Source organism: Canis lupus, chromosome 1 (assembly GCF_003254725.2).
Source record: "Canis lupus dingo isolate Sandy chromosome 1, ASM325472v2, whole genome shotgun sequence".
Taxonomy (NCBI): domain Eukaryota; kingdom Metazoa; phylum Chordata; class Mammalia; order Carnivora; family Canidae; genus Canis; species Canis lupus.
The window spans coordinates 55,558,522-55,571,832 of NC_064243.1; the positions used below are offsets into that span (position 1 = coordinate 55,558,522).

At 51.6% G+C, this 13,311-nt stretch overlaps 1 protein-coding gene across 3 annotated transcripts in view; it reads left to right on the forward strand.

Annotated features, from left to right (window-relative positions):
* Positions 1 to 13,311, forward strand: part of KIF25 (kinesin family member 25) — a 50,786-nt gene that overhangs the window by 21,980 nt on the left and 15,495 nt on the right. For 2 of the 3 annotated variants that reach the window (XM_025422774.3, XM_025422775.3), the window contains exon 8: positions 9,329 to 9,396. The exons of the other annotated variant lie outside the window; for it this stretch is intronic. In XM_025422774.3, coding sequence (XP_025278559.3) covers positions 9,329 to 9,396 — 68 coding nt within the window. The remainder of the gene's footprint in view (positions 1 to 9,328; positions 9,397 to 13,311) is intronic. 3 annotated transcript variants of the gene reach the window in all.

Here is a 13,311-nt window from a genome sequence, read left to right on the forward strand (position 1 = left end):
CCCAGAAGGCCTGGCAGTAGCACTGGGAGCCCAACTCCCAGGCTGTGGCTTCCACCTGCTGGCAAGTGGGGCTCCTTGAGGATGGTGGGCTTAGGAGTGCAGGGCGCACCTGGGCAGGGGCTGCACCGGGCAGTGAGGCAAGTGACAAAGGTGATGTGGTTGTGTCCACAAACCCAAAACCCACATAAAGGGGTGCCCACTGACACAAGGTAAAATAATGGACCTTGAGGCATGACTAGAGCCAGGATGAAATATGTAATTACATAAAAAGTTTCAGGACGCCTGAGTGGCTCCATCAGTTAGGCATCTGCCTTCAGCTCAGGGTCCTGGGATCAAATCCTGATTCGGGCTCCCTGCTCAGCGGGGAAGCTGCTTCTCCCTCTGCCTCTCGCCCTGCTTGTGCTCTCTCTCTCTCTCTCTCTCTCTCAAATGGATAAATAAAAATCTTTTTATAAAAAAACCCTTCAGTTCATAAGTACTATGCCCTTAAAATCTCACAATGACCTCTGCAGGGTGCTAGAACATCAGAGTTACAGAGGGGTAAACACGTACGACGCCTTTCCTGTATGAAATGCATTCAGTGTAAAGGAATCATTGACGAGGGAAAGTTTATCTTTGTAGAAGATTCTAGCTGACAAATTCAGAATAAGTGATAAAACTAGGAGTCACCACTTAAAAGCCCTAATGGCTCTGGGTGACGTCCTTCAGTGGGTGCCAGACTGTTAGAGGTCCACGGGATCTTTACCACGGAAGGTCCTGGAATCCCTGGGAACCCAGAGCACTCATAGTTTCCCTGAAAGCAAGATGCTCAGTCATTAGGAAGTGGTGATGGGGTGTGGAGGTGCTCCCCAGCCCCACGATGGAGAAACTGAATCTGCATCTCACGGAATCTCTGAGTCTGGCATTCTGAGCGAGAGGGAACAATCAGCCCAGCCAGACAAGTGACCTGATTTCTCTGAGCAGTCAGTTACACTAAGAAGGAAGACAGGACACAAAACGAGAGATGCTGCAAGCTCACTGCCACCGCACCTGAGCAAGCTGTCAGCCACACATTTTGGGGACAGCCAGAGAAATTGGGGTATGTACGGGGTCAAATTAACTTTATAAAGTGAGATGAATAACATCATGGTGGGTATGCTAAAAAAAAAAAAGATTCCTTATCAGTTAAATCAAATGATATGTTGTCTGATATTTAATTAAAATACACCAGAGAAATGGGAGGTGGGTTGAGCATCTGTATAGAGTACGATGGACCAAATGTCAGCAAGGCTGGGTGGGCGGGTGGGGGCTCACTGTCCTGTTTCCTCTAGTTCTGTGCATGTTTGAGAGTCTCCATAAATAAAAGTTAAAAATATGTTAGGCTTGTCCTTCAGCACAGCACGTTATGAGCATCACAGCATGAGTTTAGGAAACACAGGGAAAAAAAAAAATTAAAAAAAAAAAAAAAGGAAGCACAGGGAACGGGAGCCCGCAGCTATAATGACAGCCCTCTGGACCGTGGGGCCGGGGGCAGCCGCGTGTGGCTGGTCGCTTGGCCCCGGCCCCTCTGCCACAAGTTCACCCATTGGAGGCCCTCCGGCAGAGGGTCACATGTCCTAACTTGCAACGACTCTTCAGACTCTTCAGCTTTATTCTTTTTTTTCCCAAAAAGCCCAGAAAACTGTTAGTGCTGTATTAATACACCTTCCGACAGTCCCAGTCCTTGTTTTTAGGGATGCTTTTGCCTATCATTTGATGCATTGTATGTTGCCTTAGACACCAGGAGACAAATTAAATTCGCATTATTAGGAATTTGAGTTAAAAGGTGCCGTCATGATCATCCTGTTAATGTCCTCTTGTAGGAGAAGACACTGAGTGTTCGTGGCTAAGCGCAGGCCCTTCTACACTCGGTGCAGTCTGTGGGTGCGCTGGTCACCCTCGGGTTTGGAGTGGGAACGTGCATCCTGACCCCCGGGCCCCCGGGCTGTGGACCTGCAGAGGCACCTGCTTCGTGTTACTGAAGGTCTTTGTCACCACCTTCACCCCGTGTCTGTCCTCTCCCGTCCATGTCAGAGTCCCGCTGAAGCTTCAAATTCCAAAGTTGGAAGGTTCTGTGGGTTTTTTGATATTTTACTCATCAAGATAAGATAACATTTCTTTTGATTGGGTCATTTTGGGTTTTGCTTAAAGAAATCCGAGTTGTTTTTCAACCTAACGGAGCTGTTTGTTCAGGAACTTGGTATCTCTGAATCTGCTGACGGGGCGAGCGGTTGGGGCCGTGACGGGCAGCTCTCGGCTCCAGAGTCGGAAGAGGGCTGGTGTTTGTGTTGGATTTCCTTTCAGTCCGTCATCGAATTCAACATTTAATAGCGTTAGGTTCAGCCTGTACGTAGAATCCACATCAGATGGAGCTGCCATTGTCCTGGTTCTCGGCTTGTTCGACACTCAGATGTGCAAGAACAGATCTCCGGCTTCATCTGCCTGTCTGCGGTTCTCCCTAACATTTCCTTCGTGTTGAACCGCTCAGTTTGACAGTCCCAGACTTGAGTGTCTGAATGCAGCTAACAAAGCCCAGGGGTCAAATGATTCTTAGGCATTATCTGTAGTTGAGGTCAAAGCTATTTTTGAGAGGTGGATGGATGATGGATTTGGCACACGAAGACAAAATTTTTAATGATCAGAGTTTCATACGGTCGTTGACAGATTCCCTGTCGTTTAACTCAGGTTCACCTGGTCCTCACTTATCTGGAATGGCTGGCATCCTCCGCAGGCCGCTTCGGCATCTGCGGAAAGCAGAGATTCGTGGTCGTGCCCTGGGTCTTCTGGCGTCAAGCCCCGCAGGGACGCCCCAGCTCTCCCGTGTGCATCCCTCATCCAGGCAGCCCTGAGTCCTGGAACTGATATTCGGGATGGCTTGCATGATCTCGAACAGAGGACGCCCCACACTGAGCTCTTGGTTTTCCCTTCAGATGGACTCCTCTTCCTGTCACCTCGTCTTTGCAAATGGTAACTCCGAGCACCCAGTTTCTCATGCCAGACCTCGCCATTGACACTTGCCTGATGAGTGCTCAGCAGATCCTGTGGGTTCTGCAGGAAACCCTTCCCTGGGTCTCATTTTCGCCGTAACCATCACCTTCGCACTCAGGATCACGTCCCCTCCCTGGACCCAGCCCACCTGCTTCTCTGTCGTCTGCCTGTGTTGATCCACTCCATAGCCATGGAGCAGTCTTTGAAGATGCAGCATGATCAGATAGAGGGCCTCCCGGCTTGAAACTCTTCCATGAATTCAGAACAAGTTGGGGACAAAATCAAAAACTCTTGGTCCTGACCTCTGTTTCCTTGTCCATCTGTGGCACCAGCCCCTTCATGCATTGACCCCAGCCACACTGGCCTTGAACATGACAAGCCCTTTGCCACCTGCAGGACTCTGCACCTGCTCTTCCTCCAACCAGAATGCCCTCCTCACCCTCATTGCCCAGTGCAAACATCACCGCCTCCAAAAACCTTCCTGGGTGTCCCAGTCTGAACTGGACCATTTGTGCCACCTCCCTGCATCCATTTACTTCTTCCAGCTTCTTGGTGGAATCCTATTTTTCTGTGGCCAATTTGTGAATTTGTCTACTTCACCACAGCAGGCTTCGTACCATGTATTCGCCATGAGACTCGCTTTAGGACCTGGCACAGCCTCTCTCCATGCACACAAGCGAATGAAACACATACTTCTAGTTCATTCTGTGGCTCAGGGCGTTCTTATCCTTACCGGCACCCACCAGCTATGGTGGAAATCGGACTACCTGAGTCAGAGGCTGACAGGGTGGCTTCGGCCGTGCTTCCAGGCCTGTCAAGATCCGCTCTTTCCTGCAGTAAAATTGTGGGTCTCAAGGGGGTTTTCTAGAAGCAACATTTAGTTCCTCAAATATAAACCAACTTTGAAGAATTGAAATTTGTTATAACTGCAAGTGTGACTTTTACAGACTTGGTGGTCAGAGAAAGATGTTTGGATTTTTAAGGAGTTATGAGGATTTAAGGAAGAAATTCTCTTTCTCTTCCTGTCTGTTTACTTTGAACTCATGCTCTCTATTTTACATTTTCTTCTCCTACTAGTAGGTTATTTCATATCATTAAACCAGATTCAGCGAGTTTGCCCCTCATCCTGTCTCCAGCATGTGCACCATCACAGGGAAGGACACGCTCCTGTCGGAAGATGCGCTCCCAGCGGCCAAGCGACCTGTGCGTGGATGTGGACACAGGTGGGGGCTGTCCGTGTATCAGCTGGGGTCCAAAAGTGATTCTCTTTTGCATCATGCCCCCAGAGTATATACTACAGTAGAAGTTCCTACTACATTTTTTCCTTCATGAATGGCAAATTTAATCTGTATTTTAGATCTGTGGACTTACCGAGCTACACAACTGTGAGGTCCCACTGGGACCAGACTCTGACGCCAGCACATTTCACAGACGGCAGGAGACGAGACTTCGAAAGGATAAATGACACCCCAGGGTCATGCAAGTTGTAGCAGAGTCAGAGTTAGCAAGTAGGTTCTCTATTAGTTGTAAAGACATCTGTGGCTGCCTTTCACCCACAGACCCCGAAGAACCACGGAGCCTGTGAGCGTCTGCGGTCCCGGAGGCCCTGTGCAGGGTCCCTGAGGGCAAGGTGGAGCTGGATGCACTGAAGCCTTCATCACTCACACTGTGAAGTCTTGTCCCCTCTCCACATGTGGAAACCTGCCAGCACCTCGCCCTGATGCATGTACACACCTGCACCTGTGCCTGAACCCCCTCCCTGACTGGGTTCCTGGTCTCGGAGGGGGCAGGTGGGGACACGGGACACCTAGCCCACCCTGTTGGTTACCAGCACGCTGTGAATGTGGAAGGGGACCAGGAGCTGCTTAATAATATGTATTAGCAACACACAAAAATAACAATAAATATATTCTTCCAGCTGTTTTTGAAAAATAATTCCAATAAGAAATGAACACCATCCTTTGTGTCCTCGTCAGGTTAGCGGTCAAGCAGTGTAACCTAATACTGAGATGTAAATGATGGTAATTCAAACAGAGGTTGGTCGCTCACCATCTGCGAGCACAGCGTGGGGGGTCCTTGGAGCTCCCCTCCTCGGTTACCCGCCAGCTGCACCAGGTTTCTCTGTCCTCAAGTTGTCATGAAAAATGTACGACACATCATTTGGCACTTGGTGTTGGGTACCCTGCCTGTAGTCTTTGACTCTTGGAGCGAGACACCAGTGAGCAGAGAGTGTATGTAGGGGGCAAGGCAAGGGGTTGTGTTCCCGGGGTGAGGGGGTGCGGTGCAGGAGCAGCCATGCATGGAAGGGGGGCTGACCAGTGCCCCGCAGACCAGCTGTAGGGGACGGGCACTGATGGATCCCACGCTGGCTCTGTTCCCCATGACAGGAACCAGGGAGGGAAAGAGGGATGTCTTAGGGGCAAATTTGCACACAAAAGGAGCATCTTAGAACGTGTCCAAGGCAGAAAGGCTCGGGCCCACCTGCTGGTTCGCAGCTCTCACAGCTCAGGGTGCACAAAGAAACAGCAGGACGGGGGTTCCGTCTGTTACCCATGGGAGCATGGAACATGACAGAGTGGTTTCCCTGAAGACTTTCATGAGATGCGTGGAAAAAACTCATGCTCTCAAGACAAAACAATCCTTTAGGAATGCGTCCGAGGCTGTGGACAGGTGGTCCGAGAGCGCCAGGTGGGCCCTCCTGTCTCTGCACCTTTTCCCAGCCCTGCTGCCTGCCATGCTCACAGGTTTGTAGTAATAACACACAAACCTCTGAATCCACCACCCAGTGTGGAAGCTGGAACATGGCAATGACTTTCACCGCATCCACCCTGCCTCCCCGTCTAAGACCGTCACTATTTCACATCTTATTTTGAGGTGCCTTGCATTAAACAGATACTACAGGTATAGATACTGAGGACACCTATATATTATACAATGTTTACAAATACATTACTCATAAATTATGTATAAGACTTATCTGAACTACACTTACAAATAAAACTGTATAAACTATAGATGTTTACATGCATATAAATGTTTCTATCTCTATTTACTCCTAAAAAGTCATTGGTTAAGTTTTAGTTGTATTTTGGGCCACTGAGTTTCTAACATGGATTTGCTAAGCTGTATCCAACTCGATGCGGGTTGCTACGTAGAGGTAACTAGTAAAGACCTACTGCCCACAGAGGTGACCATCTTTTATGTCATTGTGCAGGGCTGTAGAACCAAAGCATCTCCTGGGAGAGGATTGTTGCCTTATATTTGCAAACCTCATGGCCCATCCAGTAGGTTTTTCAGAATAGGGAGATGATATACCCCCCAAAGATCGCGTTTAGTGCCTGCATCCCCAGGAGAGAGAACTGGGATATTTGCCACAGAGTCACAGCACGTGTGCCCCCGGCCTGCACTCTTCCCAGTGGAGGTGGGCAAGCTCCCTGTGGTCATCGTGCAGAAGGCCAGGAACTGGGAAGCAGCACTATGGGCTGGGCAGGGCCTGGGTTCTTGTTTTTTTTTTTTTTTTTAAGATTTTATTTATTTATTCATGAGAGACACAGAGAGAGGCAGAGACAACAGACAGAGGGAGAAGCAGTCTCCACGCAGTGAGCCCAATGTGGGACTCGATCCCAGGACCCCAGGATCATGCCCTAGGCTGAAGGTGGTGCTAAACCGCTGAGCCACCCAGAGATCCCCTGGGTTCTTCTTCTGAATGAACTTCACTTACCTCCTCCTGGTCTCAGCATGTGGCAGTTGGATTAAAATGGACTTTTAGCTTCAAAATGTGATGGCTGAGTTGATGGCAAAGAATTGTATGCCCTGGATTTTTTTTGAAAGGTGTCCTAAGAGGTTGGATACAGGTACAGAAGCAGCTCAATGTCGGGAGAATGGCTTTGTGAGTCACGGGCTCTGAGCTGGGCACCTGCCATGTGGCGCCCAGGGGGAGCCAAGCAGATCCACAAGCAGGTGCATTCACCCCGCGGGGGAGCCGCAAGGATCTGCATCTATCACTTCTGTGCATCTGGGCCAGTCCCCTCCTGAGAGGAAGGATGTCACAGGGCAAGAGCTTGAAAATTTGGATAAAAGGAAATTATGTTAAAAGGTCAAGGAAATGAATCTTACTTGTGAGGAGAAGGGATGTTTAGTGCTACGAACGAAGAGGTATTTGTTTGGAAGAACATTTAAGCTGTGTTGGGTGAAATGGAAGTTTGCTCTTGGAATCATTTCAGATGCTTAACATCTAGTGATCACACTGTGGGACGACACTCTAAATAGCCATGGGGAGCTCTTGGATGCAGGCTTGTTTTTATGGCTTTTTATGTTCCTTACATGGTGTCCCTTGAGCTTTTGGGTGAGACATTGTGAACCTTAGCATTTTTCGTTTGTTATTCTTCATGGTTAAAACTTCAGCTTTTGAAAACATCCAGTAAAACACTTTGGGGTGTGCGTCCCTGTGCAATTCATCCTGGGGCACTGGGGTTACGTCTTGGCATGATATTAAAGGAATACCACCACCATCAGGCAACAGGAAAATGAAAATATGCCTCTGGGAGGGAGCAAGGGACTGAGGCCGGTGGTCAGATTACCACTGATGCATAGTAATATCACTACTCTCCTGTACTGTCCTACAGACAGCTCCTAAAGCAGCTGCTGGCATAGTAGGTGCTTAATAAATGCTCAGCAGAAAAACGAACACTCTGTTAGCAACCCCCCTCCCCCCCCCGAGAATAAAACCTCTTAAAAGCCAGGTTGGAACAGGGCCACATACAAATCTTTGTGTATTAACCAGATTAGGCATCTGCGTGATGTGAAGGAGGCCCCACCTGTTGTGCTGAACTTTTCATTGTGGTAGCAGGAAGCCTCGACTCTGCCGGGTGCAGTCACTGAGAGCTGGGGACAAGCCCCCCGAGTGACCTCCCCCGCACTGGCGCTCTGCACCACCCACTCCACACACGCTTCTCCCCTTCCTGCTGCATTCACACTTAGGAAAGGTTTCCAAGGCAGTGACATAAAGAGTGAACTGGAAGGGCACCAAGCTGGAGACCCAGGCCAGCTCGGGGGAGGGCCAGGGGACCATCCCGTTGGCCTGGGTGGCGGGCGCCATGGTCCCCTGCAGGCCACAGCAGCAGCAGGTGTCGGGAGGGCCACAACAGGGCAGAATGGGGGGAGACGCTTGACTGAGTGTGTTGGCAAGGTTACTACTCAACAGTTGTCTCACAACCCAACTCACCGGATGCACACCTGTGATTCCTATAGCGTGTCGCCTTCGATTATGAAGACCGGAAAGGCTCACGCCTCTGGCAAGACCAGTATTTAAACCAGGGGGCCTTACAGAGTCCAGACGCACAGAGCATCACTCCCACAGCCCAGACCAAGTGGTTGGCAGTTAAGTAAGTGACAAAAACAACCACATTTGGAACAAATAGCTACCGAATCGCACAGCTGTGTCTTTAACACCTAAACTGGCCACTTTTTGGACATGCACTTATTTTTGCAGATCGCTCTCTTGCTCTGTCTCTCCAAGTACCTGTAAGAAGATGGGGAGCCACGTCCTCCAACAGCTCTCATAGAAAAATCAAATGTCTATGGGCTATTTATTCACCACTGCAATTGTTGGTTTCTTTCTTTTTGCTTCTTTCTATACGCCTGTGTTTTCATGAATTTGCATTTTGTTTTAGAATCGGAACAGACTCCAAATATTTATTTTTTTTCTTTGCCTAAGGAAAAGTAATCTCAGGCAGCATTTCTTGCTGAAGACAGCCTTGGCTTCCCTCACACGAGATGACATTGAAGAAGATGGTTTAGCAAGATCAAAATTGATGTGTTTTTTAAAAAAACAGACCTTTTAGTGCCTTTACGTGTTATAATTAAATGATAACAGGTCTGAGATGAGACTTCTTTATTCCTGGGCTAGCCTTACACCTGACTTGAGCTGTCGGGCTGCCCCAAGAGTCACTGTCCGGGGCCATTGCACGTCTGTCTCTGTGGAGGAGGAGGCCTGCTGTGCATTCCTCCACAGACGCGACTTTCTTCTCATCTCAGTGCCTGGCCCACAGTTCCCCTAGATGGGAAGTAAATGTTACAGTCTTTGGGGGCCATATGGTCTCTGTCTTAGTTACTCAATTGTGTGGCTGAGTAAAATGCATCCGTAGACAATCTGTAAACCAGGGTGTGGCTGTGTTCCACTAAAACTCTGTTTACAAAAGCAAGCGACAGGCTGGATTGGCCCCAGGGCGGGGTGGTTTGCCCAACCCTGCTTGGTACTGTCCGTGGAGCCCTGGCTGAGTCTTACACTTTGTTTACACTTTTTTTTTTTTTTTTAAATCAGGAAACGGTCCTGGTGAAATGTGCCCAGCCTGCTCACCCTTTGATTAATAAGACATATAATTTTGAGAGGTAAGTGCTTTGACGCATGAAGCAAAGTTACACTAAGAGAAATTTTGCATTAGCATTTGGTTAATGAGATTCATGATGTATCCTGTCATTTGCACTCATTGCCAAGCGGCAAAGGGAATCTCGTGGAGAAAGTGTGTCTTTTCAGCACGTGGAGCTGGTGCAGCCGCGCGTTGCAGGCAGGACGAGAGCCCTGACCTGTGCAGCACACCTTTTGCAAAAAAGTCAGTGAAATGGAATCTAGACCTAGATATGAAGCATAAAACCATAAAACACAGGAGAAGGTCTTTGTGACCTTGAGAAACGCCACTAAAAGCGTGATCCATACAAGACCTTGACCTTGACCACAACGAAGCCATGTGCTCTGTGTGTGGTCTTGTTAGGGGGACGAACTGACAAAGGCCCCACGTGAGAAAACCTCTGGAAATCACAGAGTGCCCCAAACACCTGTGCCCAGAAAACAAGAAAACAAACCGCCCCATCAGCAAGCCAGCCAAGTGTCTAGACAGACGTCCCACTGAAGACAGGCGCCGATGTCATTAGTTCCCCGCGAGCTGCTGAGGACCTCCGGGCTGACCGCGCCGGGTGCTGGCCGCCCCGCATCTCCGGGCTGACGGAAGCGAAAGGTGGCGCGAAAGGTGGCGCGGCCACTTCGGACAGTTGCCAGTTTCCCTGGCATTAAACACCTGCTTACTCTGTGACCCAGACGTTCCGGAAAAGACAAACCTGGGAGCGGGGAGAGAACAGATCAGAGTCCCCCGGGTCGGGAGGTTGGGCCGGGATTGTCACCGCAGAGGCTGCCCAAGGACTCCGGGATTGCTGCTCTGTCGCGGGGCGCCCTCGCTCTGCATGTGCCGACGCCCCCAGAGCGCTCGCCTCAGTGAGCTGTTCTCTGTGTCCGTTTTTCAAAGAGGCTTTCAGAGACAGAGGAACCGGCTGTGATGTGTGGATCCGGGTTCAGTCCATAAAGCCCCGCCCGGGTTTGTACAGGAGCGCTCAAGTGGCCGCCTGGTGTCAGACAAGCCCCCAGGGAGAGGCAGGGGCCCGTCGTCCCTGTGAGGCATCAGTCGACACGGGGGCGACCAGGCCAGAGTGTGAGGCCAGAGATTCAGAACCAGTGACACTGGACCGAATGGGGCCCGAGGGACAGAGGAGCAAACCCCAGGTTTGGTAGGAGACCTCACGGCCCTCTCAGGAACGACGGAACCGGATACGGCGAGCGGCAGGCAGAGGCTCTTGAGCGCGTGTGCTCGACCTAGCGGAGTAGAAGTCACCCAGCTTCCCCGTCTTCCTCCGAAATGACCGAAGGACCTTGGGCCACTCGGGCTTGCACCTTGCACGCCACCTCCCGGTCAGAGCGCCGCGGGGATCGGACACGGAGATCCCTGGGCTGTGGGCTCCCCAGGCTCAGGGGCCCGAAGCTCCATCACTCCCCCTGACGAGCTGGCCACAGCAGGTCTGCAAGGACTGTGGTGTGGACGAGGGGACAGGGAAGTGTGGTCCTGCGGCAGGCTCTGTGGCGGCTGGGGACCGTGCAGGAGATGACGGCGCCCTTCACCACCAGCTGTCACAGCCTCTGCATCCTCTCTGGGGAGGACTCTCTCAGGGAGCCCGACCTCCACACAGGGGTCGGCCCCTGCCACCCTGCTGCTGGCAAGGACACAGGAGGGCTCGGGCCACTGGCCATCCTGCCACCCCATGGCGCCAGAGGCGGCTCCAAGGCTTCTTGGGCCCAGAGTGCTGGCTGTGGCCCCAGAGACCTCAGTGGACCAGGTGGCACAGAAGGACGGGCAGGTCTGGCCCAGGAGGTCGGGAGAGGACACACAGGCAGTCAGACCCACCCTGCAGACTTTCTGGTCACAGCTACAGTGGCGTGGGGGTGGTGACAGTCCCCGCAAGACACACTGGACGCCAGTGTGGTGGGATCGTCTTCTGGGGTCAAGTCTGTCACCGAAGCACAAGGTCCTGGGTGACGCTGTACGAGTAGCAAAGTCTCGGGTCTTTGCCTTGAATGACACCTTCCCTGGGACAACAGGCTCGGCACCGGGGCTCCTGTCCCGCGCTGTCACATGGGCACATGGGCATGTGCAGACGTAACATGAAGAGACTTTCCCTGGAGGGTTATTATGGCCGGGGACGGGGTCATCGTCCAGCACAAGGTCAGAGCTGTTGCACAGAGGACCTCTAGCTTCGCGGGGTGCCAGCCTGTCAGGGTCAGGAGAAGGGGTTTTGGAGGGGGCGCTGCCCCTGGGGGAGCACAGGCCTGTTCTCAGGAGGGAGGGCTGTGAAGGAGCCCCCAGACCCTGACCCGGTCTTCATGTGAGTGCTCCATTTGGGGTTTATGTCCCCATCTTCCCGTGTCCTGCAGGACTGTGGCCATGGCTCCTCCTGGGGACCCCATCCAGAGCCCAAGGCACACAGCACACTTTGTACCATCTTGGCCCCGCCCTGGCATAGGGCCGCCCCCCACCCCTGGCTCCAGGTGTCCCCCCTGCAGAGAGCGGGCCCACCTGGAGCACTCCTGCTCCAACCCTGGTTCCACCGGCAGGGCAGCTCCGGCCTCCCCAAGGGCCAGCGGTCTCTCCTCGTGCCCCTGGAGCACTTGTCTGGCGTTTCTGGTTACCTGTCATCAGTGTGACCTGCGTGTGGTGGGGGAGGCAGCCGCACCCCCCCCCAAAGCCCACCTGCCACCAGGCAGCTCTTTAATCCACGCCTCATTTACATGGCTCCTCAGATGACTCAGAGCAGGTCTGTGTAAATCAAGTCACAGGACCTTCACAGGATCACCTGGGCAGGTGGCACAGGTCAGGAAAGGTCACACAGCTTTCTGGGGAATAAAGTCTGCTCTCCCTATGATGTCAGCTGCAGCCTGCAGGGCCGAGAGGAGCTGGAGAGGGCGCTGGAGGTGGGGACGCTGCGGCCGGCAGTCACGGGGGCCTTGTTTGGGGGGTGGGGGGTGCCCACACGTCACTCAGATGCCAGGATCCTTGGGGTGCCCTGCCGCAGTCGTCACACACTCTGGAGTTCAGACGGAAGGGAAAGATCTCGACTGTGGTGTTGGAACAAAAAAAGAGATGAAGGAATGTGTGCACGCCGCTGCATGTGGAGGCTGAGAAGCAAGAATTTAAAGTTAGGTCTCCATAGGAATTTATTCTGCAGAAACACTGTTTTGGTGCTCGGGGCTGTCTCCCTTCACAAACAGTAGAGCAGATGGGTTTTGTGAAACCAGGACACTGCTTTTTTTTTTTTATAACAGCTTTTTACAGAACTAATAGACGTTAAATTATCTTATTTCAGTTCTGAAAGAAAATTTCAATAGTTTCAGTGCTTAGCCCCTTTTTAAAAATAAATGTGTGTCAAAGGAAAATACACTCCTTACTATTCAGGAAAAATATGAATGGGCCCAGAGTCAGAAAATAGTCACTGCCTTCTGAGTGGAATAAAAATGTGTTATTATTTGTTAAAGTGGCAAACTAAAAGGAACAGCCATTGACCCAAAATGCCATAAGAAAAATACCGAGCAATTTTATTGTCTCGAGTATAATTTACATATGGGGTGGCCGAAGGACTCCTGGCTGTGTCGTCCTCTCCTTACATGCGTTCATGCCACCCGCAACTGGTCTGTGCTGAGTCCCCTGTGGTCCTGAGTTCGAGGCTTCCCCGAGCTCCCACTACAAGTAGGCAGAGGGCTGTTGGTGAGCCACAGGCGTCCGACCCGGGTCCTGACAGCTCAGTTAGCCAGGAGTTAACCAGGTAGAGAAGAGAAAGGACAGTCCAGGTGGGGAGATGGTCAAAGACACAGAGAAGAAAGAAGAAGAGGGTCAGAGACCCTGGAACCCCCCAGTGGGACTGGGTATAGATGGGAGCCGGTAGGGGGGTGCTGGCTGTGCAGAATGAACACCCCACGTGGCCTGGCCT